Below are 15,756 nucleotides of genomic sequence, written 5' to 3' on the forward strand. Positions count from 1 at the left end.
GGCTCGGGGAAGAGTAAATCGGAGAACCCGGGTAAGCTTCGGGAGAAGTCCCGGTCGATCCCGACGGAGACAATCGAGGGGGAGCGAGGCGGTGACCCTCCCCACAAGGTGAAGGCCTCGAGCGCGTCCAAAGTCGTGAAGGCCTCAAGCGCGTCCAAAGTCGTGAAGGCCTTGATTCACCCGGCTAAGGCCTCTATCGAGGGAGTCGTGGCGGCCCTGGCGAAACCTGTAGAGGCTACCCCAGTGGAGGTGACCTCGGGGGCCCAGAGTTTCCCTGCCACCGCGGAGAGAATCTTCTTTTCAACCCATCGATAAGACCCCTGTGAAAACCCCGGTGGAAAAAGAGGGTGGGGGCCCGGTGGCCATCAGGGACACAGATACAGCCTCTGAAGAGGAGCTGGCTGGAGTCGCGAAGATCCTGACCAAGAAGTTCGAGAAGGTCCGGTCCCATGGGAGGGATCCTGACAAGGTGAACGAAGGAAGCGACGGTGGTGCCGACGAGGAGCCTGTGGAGGCGGAGGATTCCACTCCCCAACCGTTGCAGCCAGTACCTGGCCACAGGACAACTCGGGAGCAATCTTGATGACGATCCAGGCCTTGTGTAGGGAGATAAGGACAAGGTTGCCCTTACCCTGAGGGGAAGAAACTGGATGCAATGGGGCAGCGGGTCATCTCGTCGGCGACGATAAAAACGGTCAACGCCCTTGCGATTGTGGCCCGCTACGACAGGGAGCTGTGGTTTAAGATCGCTCCCCTGCTGGACTTCTTCCCGGATGACAAGAGGGCTGAGACCTTGGAGATCCTACAGGAAGGCGAGGTGGCGTCGGACCACGCCATAACGGTGGCCACAGACATTGCTGATACCGGTTTTCGCCAGATGGGCAACAGTGTTTGCTTTTGCCGGCGTGGTTGGCTCAAGGCAACCGATTTCCTCCAAGACGTGCAGACCAGAGTTCTGGACATGCCTTTCGACAAGAACAACCTGTTTGGCAAGAAAGTGGACGAGTCACTGCAAGCCATCAAGGCCGACATGGAGACGGCTCGGGCCTTGGGGTTTTTGGAGAAACGACGGCCGCCCTTTCGGAACTCCAGAGGCAAGCAAGGTGTCTCTAAAGGATTTGGCGGCGGCTCCTTGAAGTACCGCCAGGCAGCCCGCTCCTTGTCGCAGGAGGCCTACAGAGGACGCGGCAAGTCAGGAGGATCTCGTGGTCGTCGCCAAGGAGGCCAAGGCGGCACGGCCGCTTCCAAGCAGGACTGAACCGGCCGTAGCGTCGGGCCCCCACCTGAGCACCCCAGTGGGAGGTCGGCTGGCGAAGTTCGTCAGCGTGTGGGAGTCCAACTCCACTGACCGATGGGTGCTGGAGAACCTTGGCCCGTGGGCACACACTCTAGTTTCTAAAGAGGTGCCCCCGCATTCCACCCGTGGCCAGGAATGAAAACCACGTCCCTCAACTGCTGCTGGAAGTAAGGGTGATGCTGAAGAAAGGAGCCATCAAGCTCGTCCCAACGAGGCTCCATGGCTCCGAGTGTACTCGCGATACTTCCTCGTAAGAAAGAAGACCGGCGGCTGGCGACCCATCCTGGACCTTCGTCGTTTAAACAAATACATAAAGTCCCAGTAGTTCCAGTGCTGGGACAGCTGGAGGAAGGAGACTTCCTATCGTCGCTGGCCTTGGAGGATGCCTACTTTAACATCCCCATTCTAAAAGGACATATAAAGTTTCTCATATTCGTAGTCCAAGGGCGACACTACAGTTCAAGGCCCTTCCTTTCGGATTGAAGTCGGCGCCCAGGGTAGTCACTAAGTGCCTAGCACCAGTGGTGACGCTGCTGCCCCTGCAGGGAACCCACGTCTACCCCTACATGGATGATTGGCTCATCCGAGCAAAGACAAGAGAACTCACCGTCGGGCACACAGCGAAGACCGTCCAACTGCTCACGGATCTGGGATTTTCGATCAACTTCGTGAAATCCCACTTGGTACCGTCGCAAGCGCCCTGTTCCTGGGAGCCAGGCTCGACACAGTGGCGCGATTGGCCTCTCCGTCGGAGGAAAGGACGAAGGCCATACTGGGCAAGGTGCAACGGCTGTCGACCATGGACGTTGCCAGGTTGAGGTCCATCAAGTCCCTTCTCGGCGTGATGTCCTCGTGCATCTACCTTGTGCGCTTGTGCAGGCTATGGATGTGTCACTGCAAGAGTTCCTTGACGCCCGTTGGATGCAAGCGGCGGGCAGCTTCGAAGACAGGATCTCGCTCAACGAGACCTTCCGCCAAGCGATCCGGTGGTGGGGCACCCGCGCGCATCTGGCGGTGGATATGGACTTCCAGACCCCGGCACATCAGGAGACGGTGACGACGGATGTCTCCCTGGAGGGATGGGGAGCACACACCGGAGATCTCCACGCAAGAAGCCTTTGGCTCCCGGAGGAGAGGTCACTACACATCAACGTCCTGGAGCTCCGAGCCATGTTCTGGGCCCTCAGGTCGTTCCTTCCGTCCCTCAAGGGCAAGGTGGTGAGGATCTTCACCGACAACACCACCACAATGTTCTACATCCGGAAGCAGGGAGGCACCAGATCCCCAGCCCTATCCAAGGAGGCCCAGGATCTGTGGCACTGGGCCGTCGCCCAAGGGATGTTTCTGGTACCTTTCCACCTGGCAGGAATAAAGAACACCATTGCCGACTCACTCATCAGGGAGCTGCGCTAGTGCCACTAGTGGGAACTGCAACAGGATCAAGTGGATCTGCTATTCCAACGATGGTGCTATCACCAGATCGACCTATTCGCGACGGCGACGAACACCAAGTGCCAGAGGTTCGCCAGCAGGGTTTCCCCAGCCGGGGAGCATGGGGGATGCCTTCTCATTCCCCTGGGACGGCCTGTTCCTGTATGCGTTCCCACCGTTACCGTTGCTGCTGCGACTCATCAATCAACTCAGATGGTCTCGGTGCAGGATGATCCTCGTCGCACCGGTGTGGCCGAGGCAGATCAGGTTCCCGGACCGTCTTGATATGTCAGCGTCTCCCCCCTCCCCCAGTCAAACTGCTGACGGACGTGGATCTTCTTGCCAGAGAAGGAGATGCCATCCTCAACCACGACCCGGGGTCGCTGAACTTGCAGGCCTGGCTCCTGCAGCACTAGAGTTTGGAGGTTACGATATCCCGGCGGACTGCAAGGAGGTGCTTGCAAAGGGCAGGGCTTCCTCGACCCTCAAGTGCTATGGACACAAATGGAAGAGGTTCTCTGTCTGGTGCACAGAAGATGAACCCTCTGCGGATTACGGCCCCTCAAGTGCTGCCGTACCTACTGTCGCTGGCCAAGGCGGGGTTAGCTCATGCCTCCATCAAAATCCATCTAGCAGCGATTTCTCGCTACACCAGAACTCTGGGGCGATCATCTCTGCGGTCCCATCGCCTGGTGAAGGAGTTCATGAAAGGACTGTTCCGGTCATTCCCGCCGGTGAAGGCTCCGCCCCCGGAGTGGGAGCTCAACGTGGTGCTGAGCAGGCTCATGGGACCGCCATTCGAGCCTCTGCATTCGGCGCTGTTGAAGTTCCTGTCGTGGAAGACAGCGTTTCTTGTGCCCATCACCTCCGCACGACGAGTGGGAGAGATCCAGGCCCTCTCCTGTAAACCTCCATATCTGACTTTCCACGAGACGAGGGTGGTGCTGAGGACGCACCCCTCCTTCATGCCCAAGGTGCCGTCGGACTTCCATCTCAACGAGCTCTTGGTGTTACCTGTTTTCTTCCCGTCGCCTTCGTCGCCGGCCGAGAGGACTTTGCACTCGCTGAATGAGGCTAGAGCACTGAAGTTCTACGTGGACCGCTCAAAGACCCTTCGGAAGACATCAAAGCTATTTGTGAACTTTGGACCTGTGAACCAAGGGAAGGCCCTCTCGAAGGCTTCCATTTCCAGATGGCTCTCCGGCTGCATCATGCACTGTCACCGGTTGGCATACCGGCCGTTGCCCGGCCGTCCGAGAGCCCATTCAACCAGAGCAATCGCTGCTACCACGGCGTTCCTTGCTGGACATCTGCAGGGCTGCTACATGGAGGTCGACGCACACCTTCACGAGATTCTACTGCGTCGACCGGGATTCCAGGGAGGAGTCCAGAGTTGGCCAGGCAGTGCTGCGCAACCTGTTCGCCTGAAGGTGGGCCTGGTGAGGAAGTAAGAGATGCTTAATGTTGAGTTGATGTAAATGCTTAATGTTGAGCCTTTCCACCTCCCGTGGTTGTGCACGTGTGTACTGCTATGTATTCTTGTATTCATGAGCATGTGAATCCATGCCAGAACCCATGCTGGAGAAGGAACAAGTTACTTACCTGTAACTGTTGTTCTCCAGCATGGGTCTGGCATGGATTCACATGCGAACCCTCCCTCCTACCCCTCTGCGGCTCTTCTCTTGGTCCTACTGCCACTTTACGTGCTACCAAATCTGAAGATGGCTGCCAGAGGAGGGGCTTAGGTAGAGGGCAGTCATTGGCTCGGGGCAGTATGACCCAGAGACCAGTGATTGGTTATTAGTAGAAAGACAGTTCAGAAACGAAACTGATCATTTCTTTACCGAGGATTCCCAGCCTGACGGGGAATATTCATGAGCATGTGAATCCATGCCAGACCCATGCTGGAGATCAACAGTTACAGGTAAGTAACTTGTTCCAACCCACAAATGGTAAGGATCTGCAATATTCAAACTCCCCACGGTTGTCCAATCATGGACAACGACTGGCTATCACTTCATCCAGCAACAGATCTTTGGGCTTCAAAGGATGTGGACTGGGACCAGACAATCAGACCCCTTTTCTGGCTCACAGATAAATCTCCTATGCTGGTGAAACCACATGTTTACCTGGAAGAGGGATTTCAATGTAAGGCATTTCTTGACCTGAGAAGGCAGGATAAAGACCAAAAAACAAGACAAAATCTCATGGGATGGCTATTTTAGTGTGCTAGCCACCTTTTAGTAGCTTTTCACATTAAATGCAAAAGTGCACAAGAAAAATGTCACAAAAGGATACAACATATCCCAACTACACTTCACTGTAAGGTGATGAATGCAATTGTAAAAATACAAGAATCCATAAAGAGAGACTGTCTCCAAGTAGTGAGAGCAGGGTTTGAAATTGAGAGGAGCGCGGACTAATTGGCCCCTACTTGTAACCTAGAAGAGCCTTGTTCGCTTATCACCAACAGCTACCAGGAGCGACTTTTGAATCCCCAGGCCAACTGATGCCAAACAAGCACCTATGTGAATTTAACTCTGTGCTTTTGGGGCAATTTATAAATATACTTTAGGACACATCCAAATGCCATTTAAAGCATAAGGCTCCATAAATAATGAACACATTATATTTATTTTGAAGTTGAATTTGTGGAATGATGCCTAGTCCAGCAGAGTCCTTGAAGTGGTGCAAGTGTGTGTGCCCCAGCATAGCCCGTCTTTTTTCAGTGTTTTCACCCAGGAGGCGGGGCTACCACGTTAAAACATTCTCCTTGGAGCGGGGCGTGGCTGAGTCCCGCAGAGTCCTTGAAGACCTTGCAGCCCGCTCTGAGCGCAGTGGACACGATGGTCATATTGGAGCCACCTGTAAGCTATCTGTAAATAGCTGACTCGGCCACGGCACAGTTGCCTCTGGGCTCCTTCCTTCTTTCTTGACGCCTCCATTGTTGATACCGTTTCAGCTCTATAGTCCACATGGGCAGGGTGGGGAGAGATGGAATCTGGCGGCTTGCGCGTAAGCCGTCGGGCGTGCCCTGCCCTTGTTCTAGTCTTGCTTCATTTCGTTTAATTTTGCTTTGTTTTGTTTCCTATTGACTTGCATATTGGCTTGCCCTCTGTTTACTGTTTGCGGACATGATTTCTGGCGCATGGAAAATTTGATGACTGCCCCCGACTACATGACACTTGGACACCTTCCAGGCCTGTACTTTGCTTGCCGTTTTGCACTGCAGGGGTTGCGAGTCTCTCTCCCCTTCAGCAGCAGGGCAGTGGGGCTACTGGAGGTTAGTGGGACAAGCGAGCAAGCGTGGAAAAGATCGGGCGGTCAAGACCTTTTGGCCGTTTGGCCCAGCACTAACTTTAAATCATCTTGGCAGTAAATTCTGAAGTGTTATTGGATTACTGGGTTACAGACTTCTTGTCCTCCAGTGGCTACACAAGATATCTATAGGCTGGACCCTTAGATTGGACTCTCTGATCGGGTTATAGTTTTAGAGCATTGAATGTCTTCATAATCAATTTGGACTGTTTTTATGTTCTTTTATGTTTTTATGCTCCATGTTTTACTAGATCAACTATTAATGTAGTAGTGTTTGTCTTGTGTATCAATTACTGTATACCATACTTTTACATACATACTATTATATATCATACATTTTTTTTTTTTTTACTGTATTGGGATTCTAAATAATTTCACATTTTTCGTGTGACAGCATTTTCACCGGTTGGATGAGCTTGTTAGCACCTTATATTTAGCACCTTAGCACTATGACCTCCAACGAACCGAGCTCAATTGCATTTAATGCACCCAAAACTAACCCCCAGCCTACCCAAACCTACACCCCTACCCAAACAATGTTAAAAAAGAAAGTAAGGGAAGAAGGGGGCTTGAGTAAAATGGCAACTAGTGCTAAAAAAAAAACAAAACCTTGTCGAACATCAAAACCTGTCCCCAAATCTACCGTCAAGACAGGTAGGGCCAGGCGGGTTGTATCTCGACTCTCGCTGGACACCTATCTAAAATCTATAGCCGGGAACCTGGCTAACAGGATCCAGGACACGGAAAAAGCTATTTGGGAAGCTGCCTCGTCCATTGGAGGGCAGGAGGCGAGGGGGACGGGTGGGGGCTCACCTGTGGCCAGTATCATAAGCAATGTGACTACGAGGACAACTGGTATGGGGGGGTGGTTTGCGGGGACTAATAAAGGATACCACAGTTACCCCTGAGAAAGGTTTCCCCATTTCCCTAAAATAATGCGGTTACAATGGCACCAAGCGGTGGAGCGGAGGGAGTTATGGAGGAGCGGGTTGTAGTGGGAGAGCTGGGAGTCTTAGCCTCCTTGGAGGATGTATCGTGGAACTCCATGGAGGTGGAGGATGACGAGGCCTGGATGGAGTCCCTAATTGATGCAAAATTAAAGCCCCTATATCCGCTTTTGGCCTCCAAGCAGGGGAGGGGATCTATCCCATGAAACAAAATGTCTAGAAAAAAGAGGCGACTTATGTTCTACCCCAAGATATTAAAAGTGGGGTAATTAATACTTTAGCGATCTTGGATGACTCTATCAGAGATCTAAAATCAAAAGTGGAGATTCTTGGCTGGGCAAAAGAAAAGAGAAATGGGGGGGGGGGGCGGAGAAAGTGTTGGCGGTGGGGGGGGGGTCCCAGGGTGCTAGCTCCCAATAAGGAAGGGAGGGGTCGTAGGGTGGGCATTGAAATAGGTGTAATTGCCAATGATGAGGGAGACCACCCGGTGATTGGGAGAAAGGGTCTAGGACAAGGGTGTCAGGAAGGCCCAACTCGAGGCAGGGGTTGGCCCAGGTTAGTGCCCCAGTTGTAGAGTCAGCATGTGGAGAGAACAGCGTGTTAAATCTACCCCCGGCTGCCGCTCCGCTGGCGGGGGTAATAATGGGAGTAAGGGGTTTGCCCAAAGTTGTTCTGGAAACGATAAAATCATAGATGAACAAAGCCACCCATTGGATCAACATTAACCTGATGGCCCAATTATTGACCCAAACCTAGTCATAATGGCTCGAAGAGTGGGCCCTTCAAGAAAAGCAGTAGAAGGCGATTGCATTGTGGTATCCTTCACTAACCCACAAATTGTAGGCACATGATACCTTCGAACCTGACAAGAGGGTTAAGGGCAAATGGTTCCTGATTGGATAGCAGAATGGTTGGCCTGGACTGTTAGGGAGAATTCCCTGAAAAGGCTAATTTCCCAAACCTAGTGAGTCCCCCAGCAGCTTTGCTGGATTTTTGGGGTTTATTTTTTTCTCTCCTGCTAAGAGTGAGACTCTTTTACTCCCACTCTTAGACATGATTTGAGGTGTTCCTTTATCTTGCAATGTGTTTTATGGGCTATGGGGTCTTTTACTCCATAGGGTCTCATGTGTTTTTGATGTGGGTTACACAGCACCCTCCGTGCCGTAACCCAGGGGTGTCGTAGCGACCCCCCAACATAGACTCCATACCCTGGGACTGACTATTGTCTCCCAGGGCATGTAAAGTCACCATTGGCTTTACTAGTCCCAAATTATGAACAGAAACCAGTACAAACCATCATATTGTGGACGTACTGGTCGGGGCAATTCGATTGCCCCGGGGTCTGTTGTTCGAGGGGGCACATCTCCGTCCCCCCTGATCGAGTTTTGGCTGGTGTCAGTGGATACTACTTTTTATATTCGACCGCGAATATATCCCTATGGGATTTTCCCATTGTTCGAGGCTACCAACTTTAATTATTTAATTCTTTATAGCCTCGAACATACCGCCGGTTTATTTATTTAATATTAATTCACCGGTTGGTATTTTTTGCCAGAACTCGATTCTAAAATGGCATTTGTGTTCTCTTCTGTGACTCCAACCCAAGTCGATCCCTTTGTTCCACTTTTTGGCGGGCTTCTCCACAGAAGCCTCCAAAAGTGGTGCCACTCTGTCTGGGTACCACGGGAGGTGTGGGAGGGGGTTTAGGCACCCTGGACTGAGTTACCTTGGTAACTCAAGTCGCACTCTTGTGTGATTGGCCCAAGTACTTAGCATGTTTGATTGACAGCTAGGCTGAGTGAATGGGGGTGTGCTGCATAAAAGCAGGGCTTTGTTGACTGGAACTTCAGAAGTCGCCACAGGACCTAAGAATCCGAGGAGGGAGAAGCTGAGCCGACCTGCAACGATGACACCACCGGTGGAGCCCTGCTGAACCGTCTCACCACTTTTCCCGACGACAGAGGAGATCTCCAGTCCGGAGAGTCTTCTTCCTTTGACTGGGGGGATAACCAGTTTTGCCTTCTTTTCACCTTCCTGGAGCATCTCGTGGCCGCCTTGCCCGTGTCAAGCACCCCGGCAACCGGAATACCACGGTTTACCACTACTGCGAAGAGAAGGGTGTAGTACCTTTTAACCAAAGAACTCGGCGGCTGGTTTCTTCCCTGGCAGTGCAACGACCTTCATCTTTCCTCCACGGCGAGACCTCTTCTTCCTCTTGACGAAACGCCGACTTGCACCTGCTGTCGGGAACAACTGTCCCCGCTGGAGCTTCCTTCGGACTTAAGGTTCTGTGTCCCGCCTGGCTTCCCTTGCGACAGATCGTTCGGGGTGACAGTAAAGCCTCGACTTTCTAACCTGGGCTAGCCTGGGACAAACTAGCTAACTTTTCCTGACTTTAATTTCATCCTTTTTTTTTGTGCGAAATATCTACAAGACTCTTTGGGCATAACCCCACTTTGAACCTGGACCCCTTCTGCTTGCTCTCTCCAAGAGTGGGTCTTGCAATTGACTTCCTGGCTCTCCAGTAGAACTCTGCCTATCCTGCCTTACTGTGGTTTTTTTAAAAAGTATTGAAACTTGTGTGCTTCCTTAACTCTGCCCTTTTCCCTCCCTTTCTGTATAACTTATTAGAGTGCCATCTTATGCTAAGCGCTCACCTCTGTCTGAAAATAAGTGGTGTTTCTCACTAAGACTTGTCTAATAAGTAATTAGGGTTGTATGTATATAATAGTGACTTTGTGCTGAATTTACTTAACTTTTTGTGCTAGTGTAATTTACAAGTGTGTCTTTAAAATAAATAATTATATACTTTTACACCAAAGCTCTGGTCAGTGCTTGTTTGTACTACTGTGTCTCTGTACCTATTGTGTATACTCTTCATACTGCCTAACTCTTCTTGAGGGAAGTCTGACTGCTCAGCCACAGCTACCAAGTGAATCTGTGTGGTACAGACTGCTACCAAGTGGATTTACTGCCAAACACCTGTAGTCTTAAATCTTTTGCAGTGGTCCCTAAGGGAACTGCACAGGTTTCTGCCTAACGTGGACCATTTTTATCTCCCAACGGGGTCGCAGGTGGGACTTAGACAGGGATGTATGGATAGAGGATTAAACGGGGGAAATGGAGCGGCTGACGGGGGTGCACCAAGTGAACGTAATCCATTCTGTGCATTACCATGGACCAAGGTGGGTAGGAGTGAAATAATAATAATAATTTTGCATTTATATAGCGCATTGAAACCCTCAGGTATCGGAGTGCTGCTTATTATTACCCACGGTGTGTGGTGCTCATTTATCGATCTCGGAAGGATGAAAGGCTGAATTTGGCCCTGATGGGATTCGAACCTGCGTCCGCAGGCTCTTCACAGATGTCAAAGTGAACGCTCTACTCGCTGTGCTATTGGACGGGCGATGTGTGAATGCATAAATAGTTATGCTAGGGAGGGGTGAACCCGCTAAGGGTGTGTTGACGCAGAATAGATCTGATCCCCTAGCATCTCTGGATGAGCAGGATTAACAGAGGGATTTGTTGTCCCAGAATAGAGTTGGGGTCCAAGAGTCTTTGGCTGGTAGTGTGCACGGATTGTGGAGTAGAGTCCATGAACGGGAGGAGGTAGATCCCCATGCCAAGATTATATCCTGGAATATAGCTGGAACGAGGGTTCAATTGGAGCAGGCAGATAACCTGGAATTCCTCAGGTCTCATGACGTGATCCTCTTGCAGGAAAAATTGTCCCTAGAGACCCCCCCATTGGATGGTTCCGTCTCTTTTGGTATACCGGCACAAGCTAATCAGAGGGGGAGGTGTTATGGGGGTCTTGCAACCCTGGTCAAAGTATCTTTACATTGTAGAGTTAGGGGTGTTGGAGACGCAGCTGGACTTCCTACAACTACTAAGGTTTAGTCCGCCTGGTAGTGATACATTTAATATCCTAAACTTTTGCAATAGTACAAATAAGGTAAGGGGGAGAATAGATGGGAGAAGGTAAAGGGGTTTGTGGGTATGTAGCTGGCTGACGAAGGGTGCACTAATATTAGGCTCATCTGGGGGGCGGATTTCAATCTTAGAATGGGAGGTGGAATTCCAAATGAGCTTTATGGGGCATTGGAGGATCTATCTCTACCGGTCCGGGAACGTCAGTTGGAGGATCCCAGGGTATGTGCAAGGGGACTCCAATTAATTGCTTGGTTAATTGAATGGGGCAGGAGATTTGTGAATGGCTGCATTGAGTCGGACATTCCAGGGAAACGAATATTCCACAATCACCTGGTCTCTTCAGCTATAGAATATTTTTGCCTATATTTAGATTCATGCAAAGACATAGTGAGCTTTGAAGTGGCCATATGGGGTATTAGTGACCATAACCCTCTGGTTTTAACAATTAAAGATCTGTTTGAAAGGGAGGGTCATAAAACTGTGTAACATGTCGGGCTGAAATTGAAGCAGCCTCATTGAGAAGGATTAATTGGGGTAAAATTCAAGCCTCAGGTTTACATTGAAATATTGTGCCCGGGCTGTCCAGGGAAATATGTTGAATTCTTGAGCACTCGGCAAAACCTGAGGTGGTGGTGGGTCTTTTTAAGGATTCCATGTAATAATGTCGCCACAAAAAATCTCTCCATGCAAAAATATCGCCGAAAAATGGCCGTTTTTTTTGTGGCGACATTATTGCATGGAACATGCGGGGGATACCCCCGCAACCCCCAAACTTTTTTTTTTTACATTTTTTTTTGCCCCTGTCCCCATATATATGGTCACCCATATAATATCGCTGAGACCTTTTCCCGGCGATATTATTTATGGCGACCATATATATGGGGATAATATTACCTGATACCTTTTTAAGGCCATCCTGGAGGCATTTACAAGGTTTTTTTTGGTGGAGCACACATTAAAGGGGAATTCCGGGAGGAGGTGCTGGTTCGATCAGGCCTGTAGATTGGCGAAACAGGCTCTTCTAGTTGCCCTAAAATCACTGGTGTCTGCTATGCTAGAGATTATATTGTTCAAGCGAGAGGAAATTATCGGAGGGCGATTGAACTTAGAAAAAGGGAGATGGAAGAATGGGCGTGGGAGGAGTTCTTTGAGGCCAATACGACAAATTAAGTGGGGCCAGTCTATAATGGGAAGGAGGGTTAAAAGGGCACCCATGTGGCGGTGGATGACTGGGTTTCATGTTTTGGGTCATTGTTTGGAGTTAGTAGTGAACCAGAGGGGAGGGTGAGTCGTGGTTCTACACTTCAATTTTCAATAGACGAGGTCTCGAAAGCAATTGGGCACAGGCCCGCAATAGTGCTCCAGGATCAGATGCAATACCGGAGCAATCTGGAGCAGATCGATCTATGGGGACCGGTACTGACCCTAGCCTTTAACACCTGCCTATGTCGTGTCATGTTAGGATATATTGAGGCCTGGCTTACCGAATGAGCAGTCTTGGCAGCTATCCAATTTGGTTTCCGTCCGGGCTTCGGCGCACCATGGGCAGGCTTTGAATATATATCTCTTGGTCTCTAATTTTATGTTTTGCAGGGAGGAGGCAGTCTACCTTGCTTTTATGGACTTAACCACGACCTTCGACAAAGTAGACGGAGTGAAGTTGTGTGGTGTGCTTGAGTCCATACGGACAATGGGGCCAGTGTCCCTATTGGATCAGGGGGTAGGTGCTCAGAATGTTTTAAGGTGGGGTTGGGGTTTGGCAGGTGTGTGTGCTCACCCCCATACTCTTTACTTTTTACATTAATGGGTTGTGGAAGGCTTGGGTGGAAACGGGTGTGGATTTTCTGAGTTTAGGGGGCATGGCATTCCCACTGTTGGCATATGCGGACAATACGGTTCTCATGGCTAGAACACCAAGGGCCTAGCAGTCCCTGGTCGATGCATATGCCTCCTTTATGACAGGTTTGGGGATTAAGATCAACTCCATCAAATCGGCAGTGATGGGGTGTACTGCAAGGAAGAAGCAGGCAAAGATGCGTCATATAGTTTTCATTGGGGAAACCATCCCAACGGTAGCAGAATTTCATTATTTGGGGATGAGGTTTTCAGATCCAATGACGGGTAATGCCCATGGGAAAAGACAATCGTTGAAAATGAGCCAATATATGGCAGGTGTATCTCGCTTTCAATCAAAGTGCAAGGGTCAGCATCTGCAATCGGTCCTCAAGGTTTATACCACACAAATTAAGGCGTCCACAATCTATGGAGCATCCTTGTGGGGTTATTCGACCTATGGTGAATTGCAGGAAAAGGAAAATCGTTTTTAAAAAAAAAAAAAAAAAAACTGCTTGGGCTTCCTGGCTCGTCCTCTTGTCCCTCGGTCCTTAGGGAATTGGGGGATGGCCTATTTGGAGGATGAATGGGCAGTTGCACCTGGTAACCTCTGGCTGAGGTTCTGGGCAAATAACCATGCAACTTTGTGCCATTTCATAATCTGAAGTGTGTTGTAAAAGGAAACCTGGCCCAACATTCCTTGGCTGAGGTTTGTTAAGGATTTCCTGGGCACCAGTGATGTTCAGGCGCAGTTTCCCCCTGCAGTAGTGCTATCTTCCCAGCAGCAGAGAGAGTACAAGGGGGCGGTGCGTTGGGAGGATCCTAGATAAATGGGCCTGTTTAGTATGGGCCACTTACCAGGATAGTTAGCAGGGTCCCAGATTTACTGCCGTATCTCGTCTGGGCACGAAAAAGCAACATAGTTGGCTCATTATGAGGGTGGGATTTGGCTGTTTACTGTTGAGGGGTAACGCTGCAAAGTGGCCTAGATACCCTTATGTTCCAAGTTGCCCAGTCTGTGGGGCTCTAAGAGAGGGTTTGAAACATTTGATATTATTTTATATTTAGGCCCGCTTTGTTGTTGCTTCTGACGGTGGAATCAGAACTGACTGCATGGGCTTTATTTTACCTGAAAAGTGCTATGTGCATCAGAAAGGGGATTTTAAAGGAACAAGATCTTGTTTTATTACCTTGTAACTCTTGATTCTAAGGTGTTTGTATGGGGTAGTAATTTTGATACGTTAATAGTTGAATTCATACTTTGTATATTGATTAATTTTAATCTGTATATTGTTTGTGTTTGATGGCTGTTTTTATATCCGAATAAACATGATGAACTGAATGATGTGTACTAGCTCCTCGTTGCCCAGTGGTAGCTCCTGGTTACTGCTGGATACACTGGAACTGCTTTTAGCTCCTGCTTAGCCAATCTTAATTTCGAGCCTCTGACAGACTTGGGGACTTGTGAGCTTCCACTGAAGAATGAGTAAAACAGGCAAGGAAAGTGTTGTAAAGATCTGCAGGGTACAAGTAATGCCCTTTATTCCAGTTACTCTTAAGTCTGTAAGTTACAGTAGAGGGACCCACTGGCTCCCTCCACCCAGGCTACAATTCTCCAACTGCCTGGGTTGGAACGCCAGCGCACAAGCATTCCCGCACTCCTACATCAACATTCTCACCTACCAACATTCTCTCTGACCTCATGCATTCCAGACCAGCGTGCATCCATCCAGCAAAGCACTTAACAAGACACCTCCCTTACTTACCAGACCTATTCATCTCATAAACCCAGAACATTCTCACATAACACTCACCTAATCACCCGCTCACGCTTTTTAAAGAGCAGTAGAGCTTGCTCTATACATACCATAAATACCAGGCATACTCTGACGCCTCTGGACCCACTTACACATGTCTCCTCTCATTTTGACCCACCTCCATGTGAAGTCCACTTTCCTTCTCCGAGAGCGATTCTGCCGCTCTATACTCATGGGCAAACATGCCAATCATTGATACATTTGGTACCCAGTCAGTACATCAACAACTTTACACTCTCCATCCAAACATTCAGTATAAGCACGTATCACATAATCATCAGGTACTACCCTCATACTATTAATTCAATTTCCGTCACTTCTCACACGGTACAAATTCCTCGGGTATTACACTTACATAGTACACATTCTTCCGGTGCTTCTCTTCACATAGCACAAATGCATCCAGTTCTACACTTGCATTGCACACATTCATCATGTACTACACTCGCATAGGTGCTACTGTTCACATAGCACACATTCATCCAGTACTACAACTTGCATAGTACAAATTCACCACAACACGAAGTAAAGCAGAAGTCTTTACTTATCCCCAAATAGTGAAGGCTGGGTTCAAAACCAAATAGAATGGGGGCCCATAGTCATTTATAAAGGGGAAATGAGCAAGAAAATATTTTCCAACAAGCGCTCTACAAATTAATAAACATTTTGAAATGTACACATAGTGCCACATTTGTATTCCTTTTGTTTGGGAGTGAAAAGACTGTGGAGTTGGATGCTGGGTGCTTAGGGAGTGGTACTTGTTGCCATACAACTGGGTCAGGGTCCCTTTTTTTCATTGTCTTTTCTTTTCTGTTATGCTGTGCGACAAATGTCTGCTAGGCTGTTGCAACCAAACAATTCATGAGTCTGAATGAAGGGTAACTACTGACTTCTAGTAGAGGAGTCACTATGGTGAGTAAAGTATACAGTTTCTCATACTGAATGACCACTGTTTCTCACCTCTTCCTTCCAGTGAATCCAGTGAATACATGCCACAGGAAGTGAAGTCTCCTCTGTTCACCATCAGACGTGAAGGACTCAGAGAGGAGGGAACCTTTTACAGGCTCAACAGGTATTATTTTTAACTTTTTTTTACAAAGTTGTTTCTGGATTTTTTAGTTTGAGACTTCAAATTTCAGACTTATCCAGACCTATATTCAATTAAACACCAAGTGAA

The 15,756-nt window shown here is 49.2% G+C and overlaps 1 protein-coding gene across 3 annotated transcripts in view; it reads left to right on the forward strand.

The window, feature by feature from the left end:
* GTF3C2 (general transcription factor IIIC subunit 2) overlaps positions 1-15,756 on the forward strand; it is a 1,345,710-nt gene that overhangs the window by 367,947 nt on the left and 962,007 nt on the right. For all 3 annotated transcript variants that reach the window (XM_069605483.1, XM_069605484.1, XM_069605482.1), the window contains one exon: positions 15,553-15,651. In XM_069605483.1, the coding sequence (XP_069461584.1) occupies positions 15,553-15,651 (99 nt within the window). The remainder of the gene's footprint in view (positions 1-15,552; positions 15,652-15,756) is intronic.

The sequence above is a fragment of the Ambystoma mexicanum genome, chromosome 4p (genome assembly GCF_040938575.1).
Source record: "Ambystoma mexicanum isolate Mex_15411 chromosome 4p, UKY_AmexF1_1, whole genome shotgun sequence".
Taxonomy (NCBI): Eukaryota; Metazoa; Chordata; class Amphibia; order Caudata; family Ambystomatidae; genus Ambystoma; species Ambystoma mexicanum.